Genomic DNA, 17500 nt, shown 5'->3' with positions numbered 1-17500 from the left:
CATGCAAATGCAACACACAAAGAACCTGAACCCCAAGAGATCTGAATTGGGTACAACATTGAATTAGCCGAATTGTTCTATTGAGGGTCTCGGGGAAACAAAACTGACTGTTTCCCTTGGGACCATTTAGTCATTAAGTGCTTATTAATCAAGGTCTTATCCAGTTCCTCCCATTGAAACTTACTACAGAAATGTTCAACTCGCGTAACATTGGTTTTAGTGCAGCAGCGATACGTTACACCATAACGAATAAGCTTGATTTCAGTGGCATATAAATTATGTGGAGTTCGGGAAAAGCAGTATCGAAATTTATACTTCGTGTTTACTCACGATTGGTTTGGCATGGTCGCTGTGACGTCATTTGAAACCTAAAGAAAATACTAAATCAGGGACAAGAAACGCCGTCCAGGTAGCATATATTCAATCTGTTCACCAGAAGCATTCACTGGTAAAATTAAATGATTAACGTGAGTTTGGTCCATGTATTCCGGTTTCCGGAGTGGGATCTACGTATACCATACGACAACACTAAAATACAGGTTCCCTTCTGCTTACCCAAGCCAAGTCCTGTTAAGGGGGTGGGGGATTAAAGCCTGTTTACCTCCCTTAATGAAAATCAGCATGCACCTTATTCCGCCTGTAAAGACCTTATGGCATCCGGAGAATACACTGAGGTGTAAATTCCCGTCACTTGATAAGGACGGTGCCTACTAATTCAAAGGTGTTTTTTCGCGGTTCACTGAATATGCGTTAAAATAAAAGTAGATCTTAACAAGTGTTATAGAAGTCCAAAAAGAAAATTGGAGGTAACCACGCATTTTTCGAACATAATTAATCAACAATATCTGTAAAAAGCTTTAAAGTACAAAGCAATGTATGGCGTTCTTTTCCAAATTGAAGCTTGATTTTCTCTGAAAAATGCGTGGTTACCCCAAATTTTCTTTTTGGATACCGAGATCACTTGCTAAATTCTGCTTCCTCTGCATAGTTTTGAACCGCGCAGAAATATCCCTGTATTAGTAAGCACCAACCATAGGAAATCCGGCGGAGTATCTTGAGATGCGCAAGACGTATGCGCAATAACAATAGTAGGCACCGTCCTTAAATGAAATATGTTTCTTCTCCAGACCTTTCGATATTTCGAGCAAAAGTTTCCCTTGGGGTCAAGTAGTTTGTCTTATGTCGGTAGACTGCATGAATGCTCTAGGTATCGACCTTAATAATCATGAAAAGATCAGAGGTGTATCTGTCAATAAACCTCTGCTAGCTGAGCGTGATTTCATTGACAATACATTGTAATTTAAGTGTTTTGAACATCACTGGTTTTTCCTAGTTAAATAACGTGATAAGGCAAAACATACCTGTGTGAAACCTACTTTGCACTCCTCTCTAGCAGAATGACCAAGTGATCGACGGTAACATAAGAAACCTGGAGAAGGTTCATTTTATGGGAGAGGAGAGTGTCTGCAGCACCTTCGTGTTGTTTGTTGGAAAAAAAAAACGTTTAGCAAGATTCAAGGAGGCTAAGAGATCAAAAGCTTTGGGCGCGCAGTTCGCAATGGTTGAATATTGATCAGTAATTTGATTCTTGGGTACCAGTAACCGAACCTAATGATTGAAAATTTTTATCTGTCCTTTGTAGTATAAAAACCTCCAAAAGCCTTACGCTACAAACTGTACGGAAAAGAAATTGCGAACGTTCTCTACTTACACCACAGAGGGATGCCTTCATGAGTGTGTGGCTGAAAAGGCTATCGAACATTGTGGTTGCCGCCCTGTTGGATACAGAGGTAGGGTTGTACATGACATGACGAGATGAGTGGGTCGGAAGAAATGATACTAGGAATAAGCAGGTTGAGGAGAGTGGAAATGAACAGCCTTCATTTCCGTCCCATTTTTAATCCTCCTCAGCTTCTGCTGCCTTCGTTATTCTTTTTCTAGGGCTGATTCAGCCTTCAAATAAAGTACAAACGAGGACCGTCAGCGTCAGGAAATAAAAAACCACAAACTTTAACTTGAAAGAAATCGTATGTGACGCCGTTTTGGGGCTGTTGTCCGAGGTTTTGTTCTTATTGGTTATCACATATGGAGCAAAATTACTGAATGCTGATTGGCCGAGACGGAGAGCATTTTTCCTTAATCACGAGGGTACTTTTGGTAATCAAGAGAGCGTGATTACTTGATCCTGATTCTCTAACAGTTGCTTATCCAGAGCAAGCGAAGTTACAAGAGAATCTTCTTCCAGATGATTAAACTACTCTTTTGTCCACATATAAAATACACGTTAAGTGCTGTTCTGTTGACAGCAACGATTTCTCGAATTGAACTTTAACCGAATAGGAGCGGGTTTATTGTCATTTGTCGCGGCACTGGACGGGCTCCCTTCAATAATTTTGGCCTTTATGTGATAAACACATAATCGCAATGCACCTCGTGCAAAGTAAGGATTAACTTCACTTGTAAATGTCAAAGTTTTCCAAATTGCCCTCGTCGCTTCGCGACTCGAGAAATGTTGTGAAACTTTGGAAATATGCGTGAAATGAATCCTTGAGTTAATTGCGTTAGGGACCATGCGATTACATATAGTAATCACATGATTTTTCTGGTGCAATTTGGAATAAATATTTTTCAAAGACGAACAAAATTGCACGATCTCGTAGGACACTGACCAATCAGAATGCTTGGTTTCTTACCTTGTTGTGCACTGAATTACCTATTTTCTGCAATGTGTTTCTTGGAAACTGAACTTCTCTTAGCCAATCAGAATGGCGATATTTTTATTATTAAACAAGAGAGTGTTCAGATGGCTGATTTGTGATGTAGCGTCAGACGAAAATTTCAATGCTTTTATTCTACTTATGCAAAATCTGACCGACATGCATGCTCATTTGGCATTCATAAATGTAGGTAACGATCGTGTGCTCTTTGCAGGCGAAGAAGTGACATTTTACTGTTTTATTAATGTTTCTCTCCAGAATATCTTCCTGTTCCAACTTGTTCGACAAAAGCAGATCTTAACTGCTCTTATTTATTGTCAGGTGGGTATCATTTTAGAATTTCGTTTGCGCCCTTCTTTCTCAATTTGTTTTTATTTACAAAAAGGTAGCTTGTTTAGAGTTGGTCATGAAACTACCAAGAAACTGCTCTTAGGCCCAGGCCCTATATTCTCTTTTTGATATATTTTCTGATTCATATTGAAACCAAGCCGAACAGGTAGTTTCGAATGTTGAGAATGAACGCCTAAAACAATTCTGAATTGAGCAGTCTTTCCTCTGTATCAAAGACGACGGTCTCTTGTTTTTTGTGTGTGTGTGTAGAATTAACTCGGAATAGCCGAACGTGATCTTTCCCACGGGCGTGTTTAAATCACGAAATGACTTTTCTAGACAGAAAAAAGTATTTTCAATTGAGTTTTATGCAATTGGTTCCTGGTTTCTTGTGGGTTTCGAAGGATCATAGTTCTCCAAGGATGACATATTCCAACTGTTGCTCTCTTGAAAACAGCAAGACTTTTTTCCTCGTCTTAATAATCTCTACTGGGTGATCTGATAAAACGTCCCTGTCAGGAGAAATGCTGTCATCTAATTCTTTGTGGGCAGGGCTTCCACAGGCAACCCCTTCCTTTAAGTTACTTGTAGAACTGATAGCGTCTTTCTTTGACTGGTGACTTTTTATCTTGTCATCCTGACTTACGTAAATGTTGCAGCACCGCTTTTTGATCGGTCAGTATTTTCCCAAGAAAAAATCTCGCTCTATCACAATTCTCTCCTCGGCTCGCTTGTGTGACCAAAGCAGGCGGTTCGGCTGACTCAGAAGGGACTGCTAGCAGTCTAACGAAAGAGCTCTCTTTTAGGCATGTTTAATGAGCTTGCGCATATCATGCAAATGATTGTGTTACAACCTAACCGAACGTAGGAATCAGGGAGTAGTTTAAGGTGATTCCCTAGAAATAGAACTAGTCATAGATTTCCAATGAAACTTCGCAAACTGCTGTAACATGTCAGGGAGATGATAAAAATGTAATAAAAAAGGAAGTCACTATGCTCGTTTCCATGGTACGACGCTGACGAATACTTTGACAATTGCCGCGCACCCCCAATGTTGGACAAAGGTAATCAACGATTAACGCAGAGCGTTGTGGCATTCTATAGTTAATTCAAGTACGTACCTGAAAGATTTTTTGGAATGCCTTTGTGAGAACTTAAGTGCGATTGTCTGAGAAAGTGCTCCAGGGGCCAAAAGTTGTGGTAAACCGATTTGACTGAAACTTGGCACAGAAGTTGGGTATAATGAGATATTTCAAAAGCCACTTTGGCTCACTTCTCTGAGTTTTAGTTTTGGAGGGACAAGGGGGTGTCTCATTTTTTGCCCTTTGAGCACCAAAACTCCAGCCTTCCACGGGGCATTTTGAAAGTGTGATAAGACCCCATTGGTAACTTGTGCTGCCAAATGAATTTGACCATGAACTTTACTATAATAGAACTTTCAGTTCATGCATGTAACTTTGTCCCCAAGGTATTTCACAGAGAGCAGCCTGGGGCTAGAGTTTGGCCAAAATTGATGTTAAAATTACAACCCAAAATAGCCATTTTTTCAAAATTTCACTATATTCACCTGCCTTCTTGCATAACTGCCAAACCTATACCACTGTTTACTTTAGTCACCCAGTTATCAAAATAAGTTGAGAAAAATTTGGCTTCTTATGGTTTATTGAATTTTTGGAACAAACACCTCATGCCCCTCTAAGGCGATGCAAAATGGAATTTTGAGCCTAATTCAGGCCATAAACAAACCGAATTATTGACAAGAAGCCCTTATTCTGTACTTGGTAAGTGAAAATGAATTGTCAAAGCCAAATCAGTTTCGTTGTTTAGAAATAGTATCGATTCTTCCCTTAAAATTGATCTAAAACGGGCCTCTGATTAGCGCAACAAACACATAATTTAGCAAATCAAAGGTGATTTTATTATTTGACCTAGTAACCACCATAGAACACAAATGATGATGTTCTGATGTACATATCACGATCGTTTTACAAGATGCTTAAATTTTTCTTTGATTTATAGTCAGTTCTCGTCATATTTCCAAGCATGGAAAGTCTCCATATTTTGTCAGGCCCATTTTTTATATCTCTACCAGATAAATTAAGCTTATCCAAAGGTTCGTTAACATATAATCTTCGTCTGACCTTGTAATAGCCTGAATAATTGTTTTAAATACCCAACAGCAAAGGAGCATGACCATGCATACATACGTAGATTACACAGACATATACGAGCTTCATTGACCAGTATCGAGGTGAACTGTGATTTTCCGAGTCCTATAGAGCTGAAAAAATGAAACCATCCATCCACGGTTAGGAGAGCTGGATAACAAAAAGCTTGTTTTGCTTTTATAAAGAAAAAAGCCCAAAAAAAGCCTTGCATTGAGATGATGCACTTGTTACTACATCAAGCTAGCTGGCCCGCCATTTTGGACTTGAAAAGTGTGGGGACTGCTTCCCGTCCAATCCTTCTCCCGTTGCGCGGAATTTTTTCTGTTTTTTATCAGGTGTGTTCGAAATTCTAGAAAGTGATCTGATTCAGGATAATTTTCGATGGTACTTTATTCCTTTGAAGGGGTAAATGACCAGTGCAGTGTCATGTCATGGGCTGTGCAAGAAACAGGAATGCTTCCTTTGTTGTCTTGCGATAGTGACGTGACTGCATGATTAAAGCACAAGTAGAAGAGTTCAGGTGTGTCCGGGGAAGAAGAGGAAGAAATGGTGATGCCAAAGCTACAGGTGCTTCAAAATATCAGTTAGGGATCGTATACGCTCCCAAATGATTTTTGTCGCAGTTTACGAGACTCCACCCTGCTAGCAGAGCCTTTCTTTTGCTTGCTCGATTTTGGCGTTCTCGAAAAAGGCTCTGCATGAATCGAGTAAGATCTTTATTGAATATGCGCTGCATGTTGCCAGGATACAGTCTCGAACCCAAGCCTACTATGCCAGATCTCGCCGCCATCTTGGTTTTTCATGGTACATCGGGCTCAATTATAACAATCGGTTTTGTCAAAAAACGAACGCTCGCACTGAAAAAACCGGTTTGACGAGAGAAAACAAGATTGACTTGTCCAGAAGTTCGGGCTGCGGCGGCTTCAAAGAGTTACGCGATTCGGGCAGAGCCTACTTTTCTCCTCCTCAGTAAAGAAAAAGACAAAAGGAGGCTCTGCTCGCAGGGTGACGAGACTCTTTTGCTTGAAGAAAGACAATGATATATAATTTACGATGTTGTCGTCTCAAATTGTTTGTTCACATAGTTGATTGATTCCCATGTTAATTTCCTGGGTCCTTACGAAGAGTACTAAACAGTCAACAAACTCATCGCAATATCTTTATATATACATAAAAATAGCAATAACAATAATAGAAATAACTTGAAGGCTGTTTTTGTCTGCTCGAGCTGTTTGTTTACATTCAGCTTGTCACGTTTGGCAATGCACAATTCGACCGAGCTTGCATTGAAACTCCACCGGTCTCCTTTATTTGCCTGTTTCGTCGAAGACAAGTCAACTTAGAATAGGCTTAGCTACATAATTCCGCAGGAATTGTTTTGGGAATTTTAGACACGAAAAAATATTTTAGAAAATCTCAAGAATATTAGAAAAAAATTGACAAATACTAGAACTTAAATAGCAGTATATATAGGAGAATACTGAACAGCAACATTTCACAGGCAGAAAAGTTGAAAAAAAAAAACGTATATATTTTTCTGTATTCCTACAAACCAAGAGAGGGCTCAGTCCACCCACATGCTACAACGGTGTTTAGAGTACTGTTCACTGAGCACAACAAATCAGCAGTTTTCAGGGTCATCTACACTGCAACTAATCAGCGGTTATTCACCAAAAGAGGCCCTCGCTATCAAAAAAGAATAAAAATTTTATGATTTTTTTTTAGGGAGTTTTAGAGAGTTTTAGCAGATAACACTCTTATTTAGGTATATTTTTTCATTTTTTCATTGAATAGTTAACGTTATTTTAAACAATTTTTTTAATTAAATAATGAAACAAATTTTTCTACAAATATACATAAATCTTCCCTGCTCTTCCAGAACGATTCAGAGTCAGTTCCCATTCAAGTACGACATATGTGTGTTCATTGCCTATGCATTATTCCAAGCAAATCCAATAATATCAACTAATTCGGTCGATTTTGCGACGAAGTTTTAGTGACGTTTTCTCCCTGAAAATGTCAATTTTGTCGAAAAACTTAGACGCAGCAAAGATCTTTGACGAAAAGGGTAAATAATGGAAACCGGTAACTGGATTGTGCATTGCATGATAAGCGTGTGCACGTGACAAGCTTAATGTAAACAAGCAGCTCGAGCAGAAAAAAAAAAACCGCCTTCAAGTTATTGTAATCGTACCCGTTTTTTTTTTTTTTGACAAATCTGATGAATGTTTAGTGCTCTTCCTAAGGACCCAGGATATTAACATGCGAATCAATCAACCATAAACAAACAATTTGAGACGACAATATCGTAAATTACATATCGTCCTCTCTAAATCTCTCTTCAGTCAGAAGAGTCCCGTAGATCACGATAAATGTCATTTGTGAGCGTATATGATCCCTAACTGATATTTTGAAGCACCTGTAACTTTGGCATCACCATTTCTTCCTCTTCTTCCCCGGACACACCTGAACTCTTCTACTTGTGCTTTAATCATGCAGTCATGTCACTATCGCAAGACAACAAAGGAAGCATTACTGCTTCTTGCACAGCCCATGACGTGACACTGCACTGGTCATTTACCCCTTCAAAGGAATAAAGTACCATCGCAAATTATCCTGAAACAGATCACTTTCTAGAATTTCGAACACACCCGCGAAACGGGAGAATGGACGGGAACTCCGTCCAGTCCCCACACTTTTCAAGTCCAAAATGGCGGGCCAGCTAGCTTGATGTAGTAACAAGTGCATCATCTCAATGCAAGGCTTTTTTTTGGGCTATTTTCTTTATAAAAGTAAAACAAGCTTTTTGCTATCCAGCTCTCCTAACCGTGGATTGATGGTTTCCTTTTTGCAGCTCTAAAGCACTCGGAAAATCACAGTTCACCTCGATACTGGTCAATGAAGCTCGTATATGTCTGTGTAATCTACGTATGTATCGTCATGCTCCTTTGCTGTTGGGTATTTAAAACAACTATTCAGGCTATTACAAGGTCAGACGAAGATTATATGTTAACGAACCTTTTGATAAGCTAAATTTATCTAGTAAAAATATAAAAAAAAAAGGGCTTGACAAACTATGGAGACTTTCCGTGCTTGGAAATATTACGAGAACTGACTATAAATCAAAGAAAAATTTAAGCATCTTGTAAAACGATTGTTATGTGTACATCAGAACATCATCACAGTGCTGGAAATAACAGTCGGCCATCAGACGTTGTCCGACCAAATTTTGAAAATGTCCGGCCAATTTCACATTATGATCGGAGCACATCTTGAGTTTATCTTCTTCAAGGTGTTGTCAGTCAATAAATTATGTCCGGTCCAATTTGTCAAATGTCCGACCAAAATGAAGATTTGAAAGGACATATGTCCTGTGAATAAAGAAAAATTATTTCCAGCACTGTCATCATTTGTGTTCTATGGTGGTTACTAGGTTTTCAAAGAATAAAATCATCTTTGATTTGCTAAATTATGTGTTTGTTGCGCTAATCAGAGGCCCGTTTTAGATCAATTTTAAGGTAAGAATCGGTGTTATTTCTAAACAACGAAACTGATTTGGCTTTGGCAATTCATTTTCACCTACCAAGTACAGAATAAGGGCTTCTTGTCAACAATTCGGTTTGTTTATGGCCTGAATTAGGCTCAAAATTCCATTTTGCATCGCCTTAGAGGGGCATGAGGTGTTTGTTCCAAAAATTCAATAAACCATAAGAAGCCAAATTTTTCTCAACTTATTTTGATAACTGGGTGACTAAAGTAAACAGTGGTATAGGTTTGGCAGTTATGCAAGAAGGCAGGTGAATATAGTGAAATTTTGAAAAAATGGCTATCTTGGGTTATAATTTTAACATCAATTTTGGCCAAACTCTAGCCCCAGGCTCCTCTCTGTGAAATACCTTGAAGACAAAGTTACATGCATGAACTGAAAGCTCTATTATAGTAGAGTTCATGGTCAAATTCACTTGGCAGCACAATTTACCAGTGGGATCTTATCACACTTTCAAAATGCCCCCTGGAACGCTGGACTTTTGGTACTCAAAGGGCAAAAAATGAGCCCTCCCCCCCCCCCCCCCCCCCTCCCTGTAACTCCAAAACTAAAACTCAGAGAAGTGAGCCAAAGTGGCTTGAAATATCTCATTATACCCAACTTCTGTGCCACGTTTCAGTCAAATCGGTTTACCACAACTTTTGGCCCCTGGAACACTTTCTCAGACAATGACACTTAACACTCCAAAATAGATTTAACTTTAGCATGGGCTGTTCGACTCGTAATGGCGGCACCTTCCGTACAGTTCTATGACCTTTTATGAAATTGCCAAAAAACAGGACATAAATTTTTGCTGATTTTTCCACTACTCCATGAAGACACCGTTCTCAGCAAATGTATGAAATAAAAAATGGAGGTCACCGTACTCGTTCAGGAGACAATAGCCATTCCTTGACGGATTAAGCTTGGCGTCAGTCAATGAAAATCCACCCTTTTGTCGCAAGAAATTATGTGCAGTAGGGTTGCGCAGTGCAAAACCAGTGAATCACCTTAAGCTGCAAAAATTCCCGAATTATGGCCTAACTGTTTTCAGAAATTGTGTAAGAAATGTTCTAAAACTCTCTGGTCTCACCTTTAAAATTACCATAAAAATCCTATAATGTTGAAAAAAAACACTGAGTGACATGTGTTGAAAATATATAGCTTTGATAGGCTTTAACCTACAACAGGAGTGAGGAAAAAGAATAGGAATATAATTAGGGTTGAGGTTATTTCGCCATTTGATGTTTAAACACGCCCATTTCGCATTGTCTGACACAAAAATTTGCAGACAAAAACGTCATTACAACTTCAAGAAAGAGGTTTCTTTCATACAACACAATTCTTTCCTGAACTTTTTTGCTGTTTTCCAGTGGGCAAGGATATTGTCAAAGGTATCTCTCTGTTATAAGTTTGGGTCATCAAAAAACTGGCAATGCCATAACATTTTAATGTGTCGTTTTTCATCACTCAAGTTTCGTCGTCTTTAATTCTGCTCGTAAGGAATTATCCTCAGTGATATTCTTTGCCGTTTGAATTATTTCATTCTCTTATTTCATTCTCGTATCAAAATCATTGATATTCCTCCTCTGGTGGGGTCCTGTTTTTGAAACTTACTTCGTTAACAGTTGGTTTGTAATGGTTTCTACTATCTGTTTATTTCTATAGAGTCCTTGGATACGGTATCCTGCGAGTGTTTTGTTCCTTGTTATGAAACGAAATACACTGCTGAAGTGTCTTATTCAAAGTTCCCAGATATTGGTACTGCTGAAGACTATGTGTCGCAAGGTTACTACACTAATGTGGAATACCAAAGGTATTGTTATGAGCACCATTGATGTTTATCGTTCCATTCATAGAACCTATTTAAATTTACTTACTGATGCATTCATCTACTTGTATACTTGTTGTTGTTCTTGTAGTCGAGATATTCTCTTAAGTGATAAGATTTTGAAAGACGAAAGACACTTCAAATACATACATTTACACCACCCAGTCATGAGTTCAATTAACTGCAAAAACACGAAGCCATGTTTGTACGTTTGCGTTTGTACTTTTTTAAAGCATGTTTTTTCAGCGTCAACATACTTTGTAACATTCTCATATATCAGATACCCTGTTCATATATAAGCTAGCCTGCGGAGAAAGCGTTTCCGTGAGTACCCTATTTTTGATCTTTTTGCCGCGCAAAAATGGAGCCAGACTTAACAAGCCCCATTTTTCGCGCGGCCAAAACTTAGACAATCTTCCATGATCCCAGCACTGCAACGTTTGCTTCGCAGCTTATACGTAAGCATTTCGTGCACCTTACATTTAAACTGAAATCACGGGTTGGATTGTCTCTAAGGACGAAAGGAAGAAGTGATCATCCCACTTATCGGGACAATTTTGAGCCGTTATTTCTTATAAACACCTGAAAAATCTGGTGGCTTCCATGGCCTCTGCAATTGCCTATAAGAGCCAATTGCTTAAAATTATCCAGATAAGAACGAGGATTACCGCTCCATTTCATCTATAATCCGCACGTCAAATAAATACATTGGTCTCTACCGATATTTCTGTGAACGAGTTTAGGTCATAGTCGAGACTTGACAGGAGTAAGGGGTTCTAAGATACGATAACATTGTTACTTTGTGACATCATATCATTTTGTGTAAACTAGTATTACGATCTTCTTATCCACCAGGAATAATCTCGTTCTTTTACAAATTGGATTCAAATCTCTAAATTATGAGATGCAGGAACAGCAACCAGCTTATGACAATAACGCCTTGTTTGGTAAGATGAATTTGCTTTGATTTCTAATAACCAATGAGATCGGCTTTCCCCAAACCAGTCATTCTCTAGGGTGATTAAAAACTGTGACAGATTAGAACATCAATCAGTCCTAATTTTTCAACACAAGGAGGATTGCCTTAAAAAAGATAGCCTTTACTTATTCATTTTTATTGAGTTTTCCATGTATCTTAATGACAAGCTGTCTGATTTTAACAAAGCGTCCATTGTTCTGACACCCTCTCTGTGTGTAGGCTGATGTGTATTCATTTCAAGGGAACTCCTTTTACGTAGTATGCAATAGAGGAGTGTTGGGTGATGTAACGAAGGAGAGTGTTTTGCTGAAGTCCTTACTTCCTTCTTTAGGTGAGATCGGAGGTAACATGGGCTTGTTCCTCGGATGCAGTCTGCTGACTATCCTCGAGTTCATCGACTTCTTTATTGGCCTCCTAGCAACGAGACGACGTCAATCAACCCACCCGGAATAACCTGATATTTTTCCATAACTACTCTTGAATCTCCTATTTAAAAAGCGCGAACAAATTTTGCGTGCACAAACATTTATTTTAATCATCAGGTCTGATAAAGTAAACTTTGTAAAGTAAGCTCCAAAACGTAGTCGATATCGATGTCGAACAGATACAACAAATGTACATTAGGAAAAAGCAAGGAAGTGGAGTGCTTCGCGCGATCGCATCGACGTTTAAGTAATGTCTTTTATCCCACGACTATCGCTAAGGTAATGCAGCTGTAAGTAATGCGTCAGCAAGCCACGTGACCACGAGCTCTTTGAGACTGCAGCAGTAACATGTGGATTTGGACATTATGTACATTACATAAGCGTTGATGATCTCGGCAATTATTTTGGGTAAATTTGATCGTTTCTATAATTGTACATAAGTTCTTACCCTCTACCTTTTAAAAACATAAACGGCCTCATTGCTTGCCCAGACCCTCTGCGGGTGTTCATTACCCGCGGTCTGTGCAACGACATTTTCACAGATCAAGCTATTTTTAGATGAGTTCTTAAATAAGGTTTGTCTTGCACGAGTGACCAATCTCAATTCCATGGGTAATAATTTCTCATGCAAGACTTGTGAAAAGCTGGAAAGGTCTGGTTACGCGGGAAAATCAATCTAAAAATAACTCGGTACGCAAAAACGCCGTTCCACAAAAACAATATAGTCATGGACTCCTGGGGCCAGTTGTTCAAAAGCCGATTAACGCTAATCTCAGGTTAAAAATTAACAAAGGAGTTTTATTCTCGGCTGTTACTAAAAGTGGGACGGGGACGTGAGACTTGGGACTGGGCGACTCGAGGACGCGGGGACTCGTGGACCCGGGGACTCGAGGACGCGGGGACGTAGGGACTCGGGGACGTGGGGACGCGGGGACGTGGAAACTCAAGGAGGTGGGGATGCGGGGACGCGGGGACTCGGAGAGGTGGGACGCGAGGACGTCGGAACTCGGAGACGCGTGGGGATTCGAGGACGTGATAAACAAATAACACCTGACTTTTGCGCTGAATTGGTAAAATACAATTTTTGACGGTCTACAAGTGTAAAATAATCTAATGTGCTGGAGGGTTTGTCAGACCAGTAGCTGATGATTTCCAGCGTCCATGGTTCCTCCTTGCCTATTTTACCGTGAGAGCTCTTGGTACAGAATAGTTTCAATGCAGGGGGTCTTAAACGTCGTACTGAGTTTTCAAGTGAAGCTCTGATCCTCGCAGTTATGAACGCAATTTTTGCAATTGCGTAAAGAAGTCTGAAATTCTCAGAACTTCAACGTGGTTTGAACCTGTGACCTCGCGATACCGGTGCGACGCTCTTTTATGAAAGTCAAGTAGACTACTGCACGACTGATATTCGCGAGGTTTTATCAGTCGTGCACTAGTCTACTTGACTTTCATACAAATTTTTCAAGCATCAGTTAAAATAACATGGCGACAAAAACGCCGAGGAAAAAATTACAGTTGTATAAGTATTTTAGCTAAAGCCTTCTTCTATTCATGCAAAATTTTCAAATTATGTTTGCTAACCATGTGCCATTTAAGCCTCCGGCTTTGGCTGTTCTCATGTATTCCTCAGAGTTTGATGTGTAACAATAAACAATAAACCCAAAATAAGAGCGGTGGGAACAGAACTAGCGCCTGCCGTGGTATGAAATTTCAAGAAATATCACCGAGAAACTCGGACCGTGATGTAAATATAAAGCAAATACCGCGCGCGGGGAAAACAAGATGAGCAAACGTGGCACGGATATCCCAGGAGTTAGCGTAGAACTATATGCTTCCCCTGCGGGACTCTAACAGACACCTGAAGGGGGATCACAAAGAGCTCCCTTAAAAACCGTTTTCTACGAGTGGCCATTTCGATATGAGCCGAATCACTCAAGTGCTAGTGATGAAGAACAATCCTACACAATGAGGTTATAAAGCAGAGTGCCATGGTCGACCAGATCAAATGCTTTTTACGATCTATCAGTAAAAGGCCGCTCAGAAGGCCTCGATACATAGTATCGAGAATATTATCCGACAGATTAATGACCGCAAGTTCACAAGAGCGAAACCATCTAAAACCAAACTGAAAATCAGTGAGGAGACCATGGTAAGTGAGAAAATTATAGCAGTGAGAATGCACATGGCGCTCGAGGATTTTCGAGACAGCTAGTGGCAAAAACAGAGATAGGACGAAAATTTGAACGGTCTGAAAGGGAGCCTTCCTTATATAAGGGAAAGACTTAAGCAATTTTACATTTGTCTGGAAAAATACCACAGGAAACACTCAAATTGAAAATAGAAGTGAGCGGCTATTTTGAGGAAGAAGCCACTGATCCCATCAAGGCCAACAGAAGGCAGTCGAGAAAGACTCGAGAAGACAGAATCCTCCGTAATTGGAGAAATGGAAAAAAGGTCTGATCCGACCAGGAGTTTGGAATGTACAAAATTGGTTTAAAAGTTCCAATTCGGACTCTCCGGTAGATCGCCAAGCTGAACCGACGGAGGAAGTGATGTTGGCAAAATGTTCATTAAAGAGGTTAGATATGTCGACTGGGTCACTCGATATCATACCGTCGACACTCAGATGACTTGGTAAATTAGTACATTTCGAAGGCAAAATACAACGTATGATTTTCCAAAGGTTTTTCGGGTTATCCAAATTATCTCTTATGGCTGGCGTCACGATAAAAATAACACTTGGCTCTACGAATCAAATTAACAACCCTGTTTCTTCTACATCTTGGAGGCTATTGAAAACAGACGTTCACGCTCTATAATTGCATCAGCTATTTCAGTAGTAAACCAGTCGGGCAGTTGAAGTCTTTTTACACGACGCGATTTTACCGGGGCGTGCGAGTTAAGCACGTCGTTAAAAAGACAATACCAATGATCAAGCGCATGTTGGGACCACTAAACATCCCAAGGAAATCCAGGGCGTACGAGAAAGATCATCAACAAAATTATCAATAGAAATCGACTTACGAGAGCGAAAATGAATAATTTTATAGACGAGTCGCTTAAAATTACTTGTGGTTCTCCAAGTAACAAAAACTGGAAGATGATCACTCAATGATAAAGGTATAGTTCCAGAGTCAACAAAAAAGTCGTTATTTGAAACAAAAATGTGGTCCAGGAGAGAATTAGATATTGGTCTCGTAACTTTTGTAATGAGTTGCTGAAAGCCCAGAGCCTGGAAAACATTTTTAAAGTCCTTGGTTGCACTTGGCTTTGTGGTTTCAAGTAAGTCGAAATTCAAATCGCCCAATACCAGAGACTGTATACCTTGGCAGTCTGAGCTTGACAGCATTTCCTCCAATAAGCCTGTAAAGGCAGCGTTGTTGGAAGGCGGGCGGTAAACAAAACATACTTGACAGGAACGCGAGCGGGGAAAATGAAGCTCTAACCAAATGTACTCAATGCCATCCATCTCCAGGTCAATCTGAACCCGCGAGGTTTTTTGCGGTTATGCCGCGTGTAGCAAGATCTGCGAGGTTCTCAGTTGTCTACACGTACCTCCACTTAGAGCTGGTAGCTTTTCGTATCATTTGGACTCGATTTGCTACGTAGACATATCTCAAAATATTTCATGTTGTAAGAGTGTCAGTGGTTCCAATACGACCGGAGCGCGTGCATAAATCAGAAAAACAGGTCTCTTGGAAGAGAGTTTCAACAAAATGAGCCCCAAACTAGGCAAGAATTTGTGACACTGATGAATGATAAAGCAGCTGATATTTCAGAATCGATGGAATTACCTAGTGATAAATAACCTCGTCTAGGGGAGTAAATTTTTAACAACCTCAAGAGTTACGTGGTTGTGATCTTTGTGTTGAATTCGCAAATTTCTTGTTAAACTTTGTAACACATGAAAGAAAAAAACCAACTAACGACACACAAAAATCCGGTGTCCCGCCATCATTTTCACATAGATGTATCCTTTGTTTCGCGAATAAACACGCAAGGTACCTTGATCACGGCGCCCTCTGAATTCGATGTCACTTTCGATTTTGCGATTTACTTGTGCAGCCAAAAGTACAATAGTAATTGAACGTAGCAAAAATCTCCCATAAAGTTTTTCGATGATGGCAACGTTTTATAATCGCGGTTCAAAATTTATGTTGTTTTCATGTCGCAAATTTTTTTGCTGATCGCAAAATATTTTATTCTCGATCGACACTTTCAGAAAACGTCCTGTGTATCAAGATTTATTTACTTTTGCATCAACAATTGTTTTGCATAAAGCAGGCTAACAAATTCTGTACTTTTCTTAGTTTGCCTTTTTGACAATATGGAATATAGCGTTGTGTTTCTGCACTACCACACGTACGCAATGCGTGCCTATTTTTCCCCTTTTCTGGCAACTATGATAACTTCAACATCCGGCGGCAAGTCCACCTCGCCCCGCTCCGCATGTGATAGTGTCCTTCTTGTCTTTATCCCGTGTAACGGTTAAATTGATTTTCTCTTCTGCGTCGTCATCTGCCCTAGCGGATTAACCGAAGCTAGTATGACGTCCGCAGCTAACTTTACACACTTGGCTTGGGGAGGCAGAAGCTTTTCCTCCACCAGTTTTTCTTAATTCACGACGTTGCAAATCGTGTTCTTTCTTACTCTGGAGTTTCAGCCGCCTCCAGCATCCTTGGGATCTGATTAACGTCCTGTTTGATACCGTTTGGATTTGGGCGTTGAATTTCTTCAGGATTTCTTTTTAGTCCTTTGCCTTCTTCCTCAATGTTTTACTGTCGTATCCTTTATTTTCCTCATCTTGAAATTCTCTTCCCAATTCCGCCAACAAAAGTAAAGTGTTTTTCTCCTTTTCTGAAATGAGTTTTTCGACCGGATTTAGAAGCCATATTGAGTCAAAACCTCCAATATCAAAATTTACGTACAAATAAATCAATAAAGATTCCCTAATGAGGCATTGTTTAGACATTGACTGAAAAAAAGAACACGGTTCATTCCCGTCTCAATAATGTATTTTAAGCATCGTTTAACCATTGTCTGTCGAGAAAACATCTAAACCGCGAATTAGCGGTAAACAACGGCTAACTTAGAGGTCGCAATCGGCCAGTATGTTCAAGCCTGGGTGCCAAGCTCAAAATCTTCACAACAATTCACACTTACACACATTATGTTATTTGTAACCGAATAAGTGATACTAACTACTTTGTAGTAGAGTTGATATCTCAATTTTATTAACTCCATGAGTTACTACAACAGAAGAGACTGAGAGAGACACTGGTAACAATTAAAGTTATCGAAGTTTTTAGTGGTGACAACGTGACACACATTTCACATAAACAGCTTGGAAAATTACATATGCTTTAAACAAGATGACGTCAACGAAATCACTCGCATGAACAAACTTCTCCATGCTGACGGAGTAAATATTTGTTCCATCAACACAACCAAGTCGACTTCTAGCATGGAATAGCCTTGTGAAGTGGAAGAATTTCGGAAAAAGACTCAACTTTGCTGCATACGT

General features: G+C 39.7%; 2 protein-coding genes across 3 annotated transcripts in view; both read left to right on the top strand.

Moving 5' to 3' along the window:
• Positions 1-13648, top strand: part of LOC137997431 (acid-sensing ion channel 2-like) — a 29229-nt gene extending 15581 nt beyond the window's left edge. Inside the window, exons 6-10 of the mRNA XM_068843434.1 lie at positions 1643-1790; positions 2976-3038; positions 10410-10557; positions 11428-11519; positions 11883-13648. Coding sequence (XP_068699535.1) covers positions 1643-1790; positions 2976-3038; positions 10410-10557; positions 11428-11519; positions 11883-12004 — 573 coding nt within the window. The 3' untranslated portion in view covers positions 12005-13648. The remainder of the gene's footprint in view (positions 1-1642; positions 1791-2975; positions 3039-10409; positions 10558-11427; positions 11520-11882) is intronic.
• A 3776-nt stretch (positions 13649-17424) lies between these two features.
• Positions 17425-17500, top strand: part of LOC137997430 (acid-sensing ion channel 2-like) — an 18523-nt gene continuing 18447 nt past the window's right edge. Inside the window, exon 1 of one of the 2 annotated variants that reach the window (XM_068843432.1) lies at positions 17425-17500. This exon is cut by the window's right edge and continues 60 nt beyond it. The gene's annotated coding sequence lies outside the window, so the exon portion shown is untranslated. The other variant, XM_068843431.1, reaches the window with a different exon arrangement.

Source organism: Montipora foliosa, chromosome 3 (assembly GCF_036669935.1).
Source record: "Montipora foliosa isolate CH-2021 chromosome 3, ASM3666993v2, whole genome shotgun sequence".
Taxonomy (NCBI): Eukaryota; Metazoa; Cnidaria; class Anthozoa; order Scleractinia; family Acroporidae; genus Montipora; species Montipora foliosa.
The sequence above is the reverse complement of the archived record's forward strand: the minus strand, read 5'-3'. Positions and strand labels throughout refer to the sequence as shown.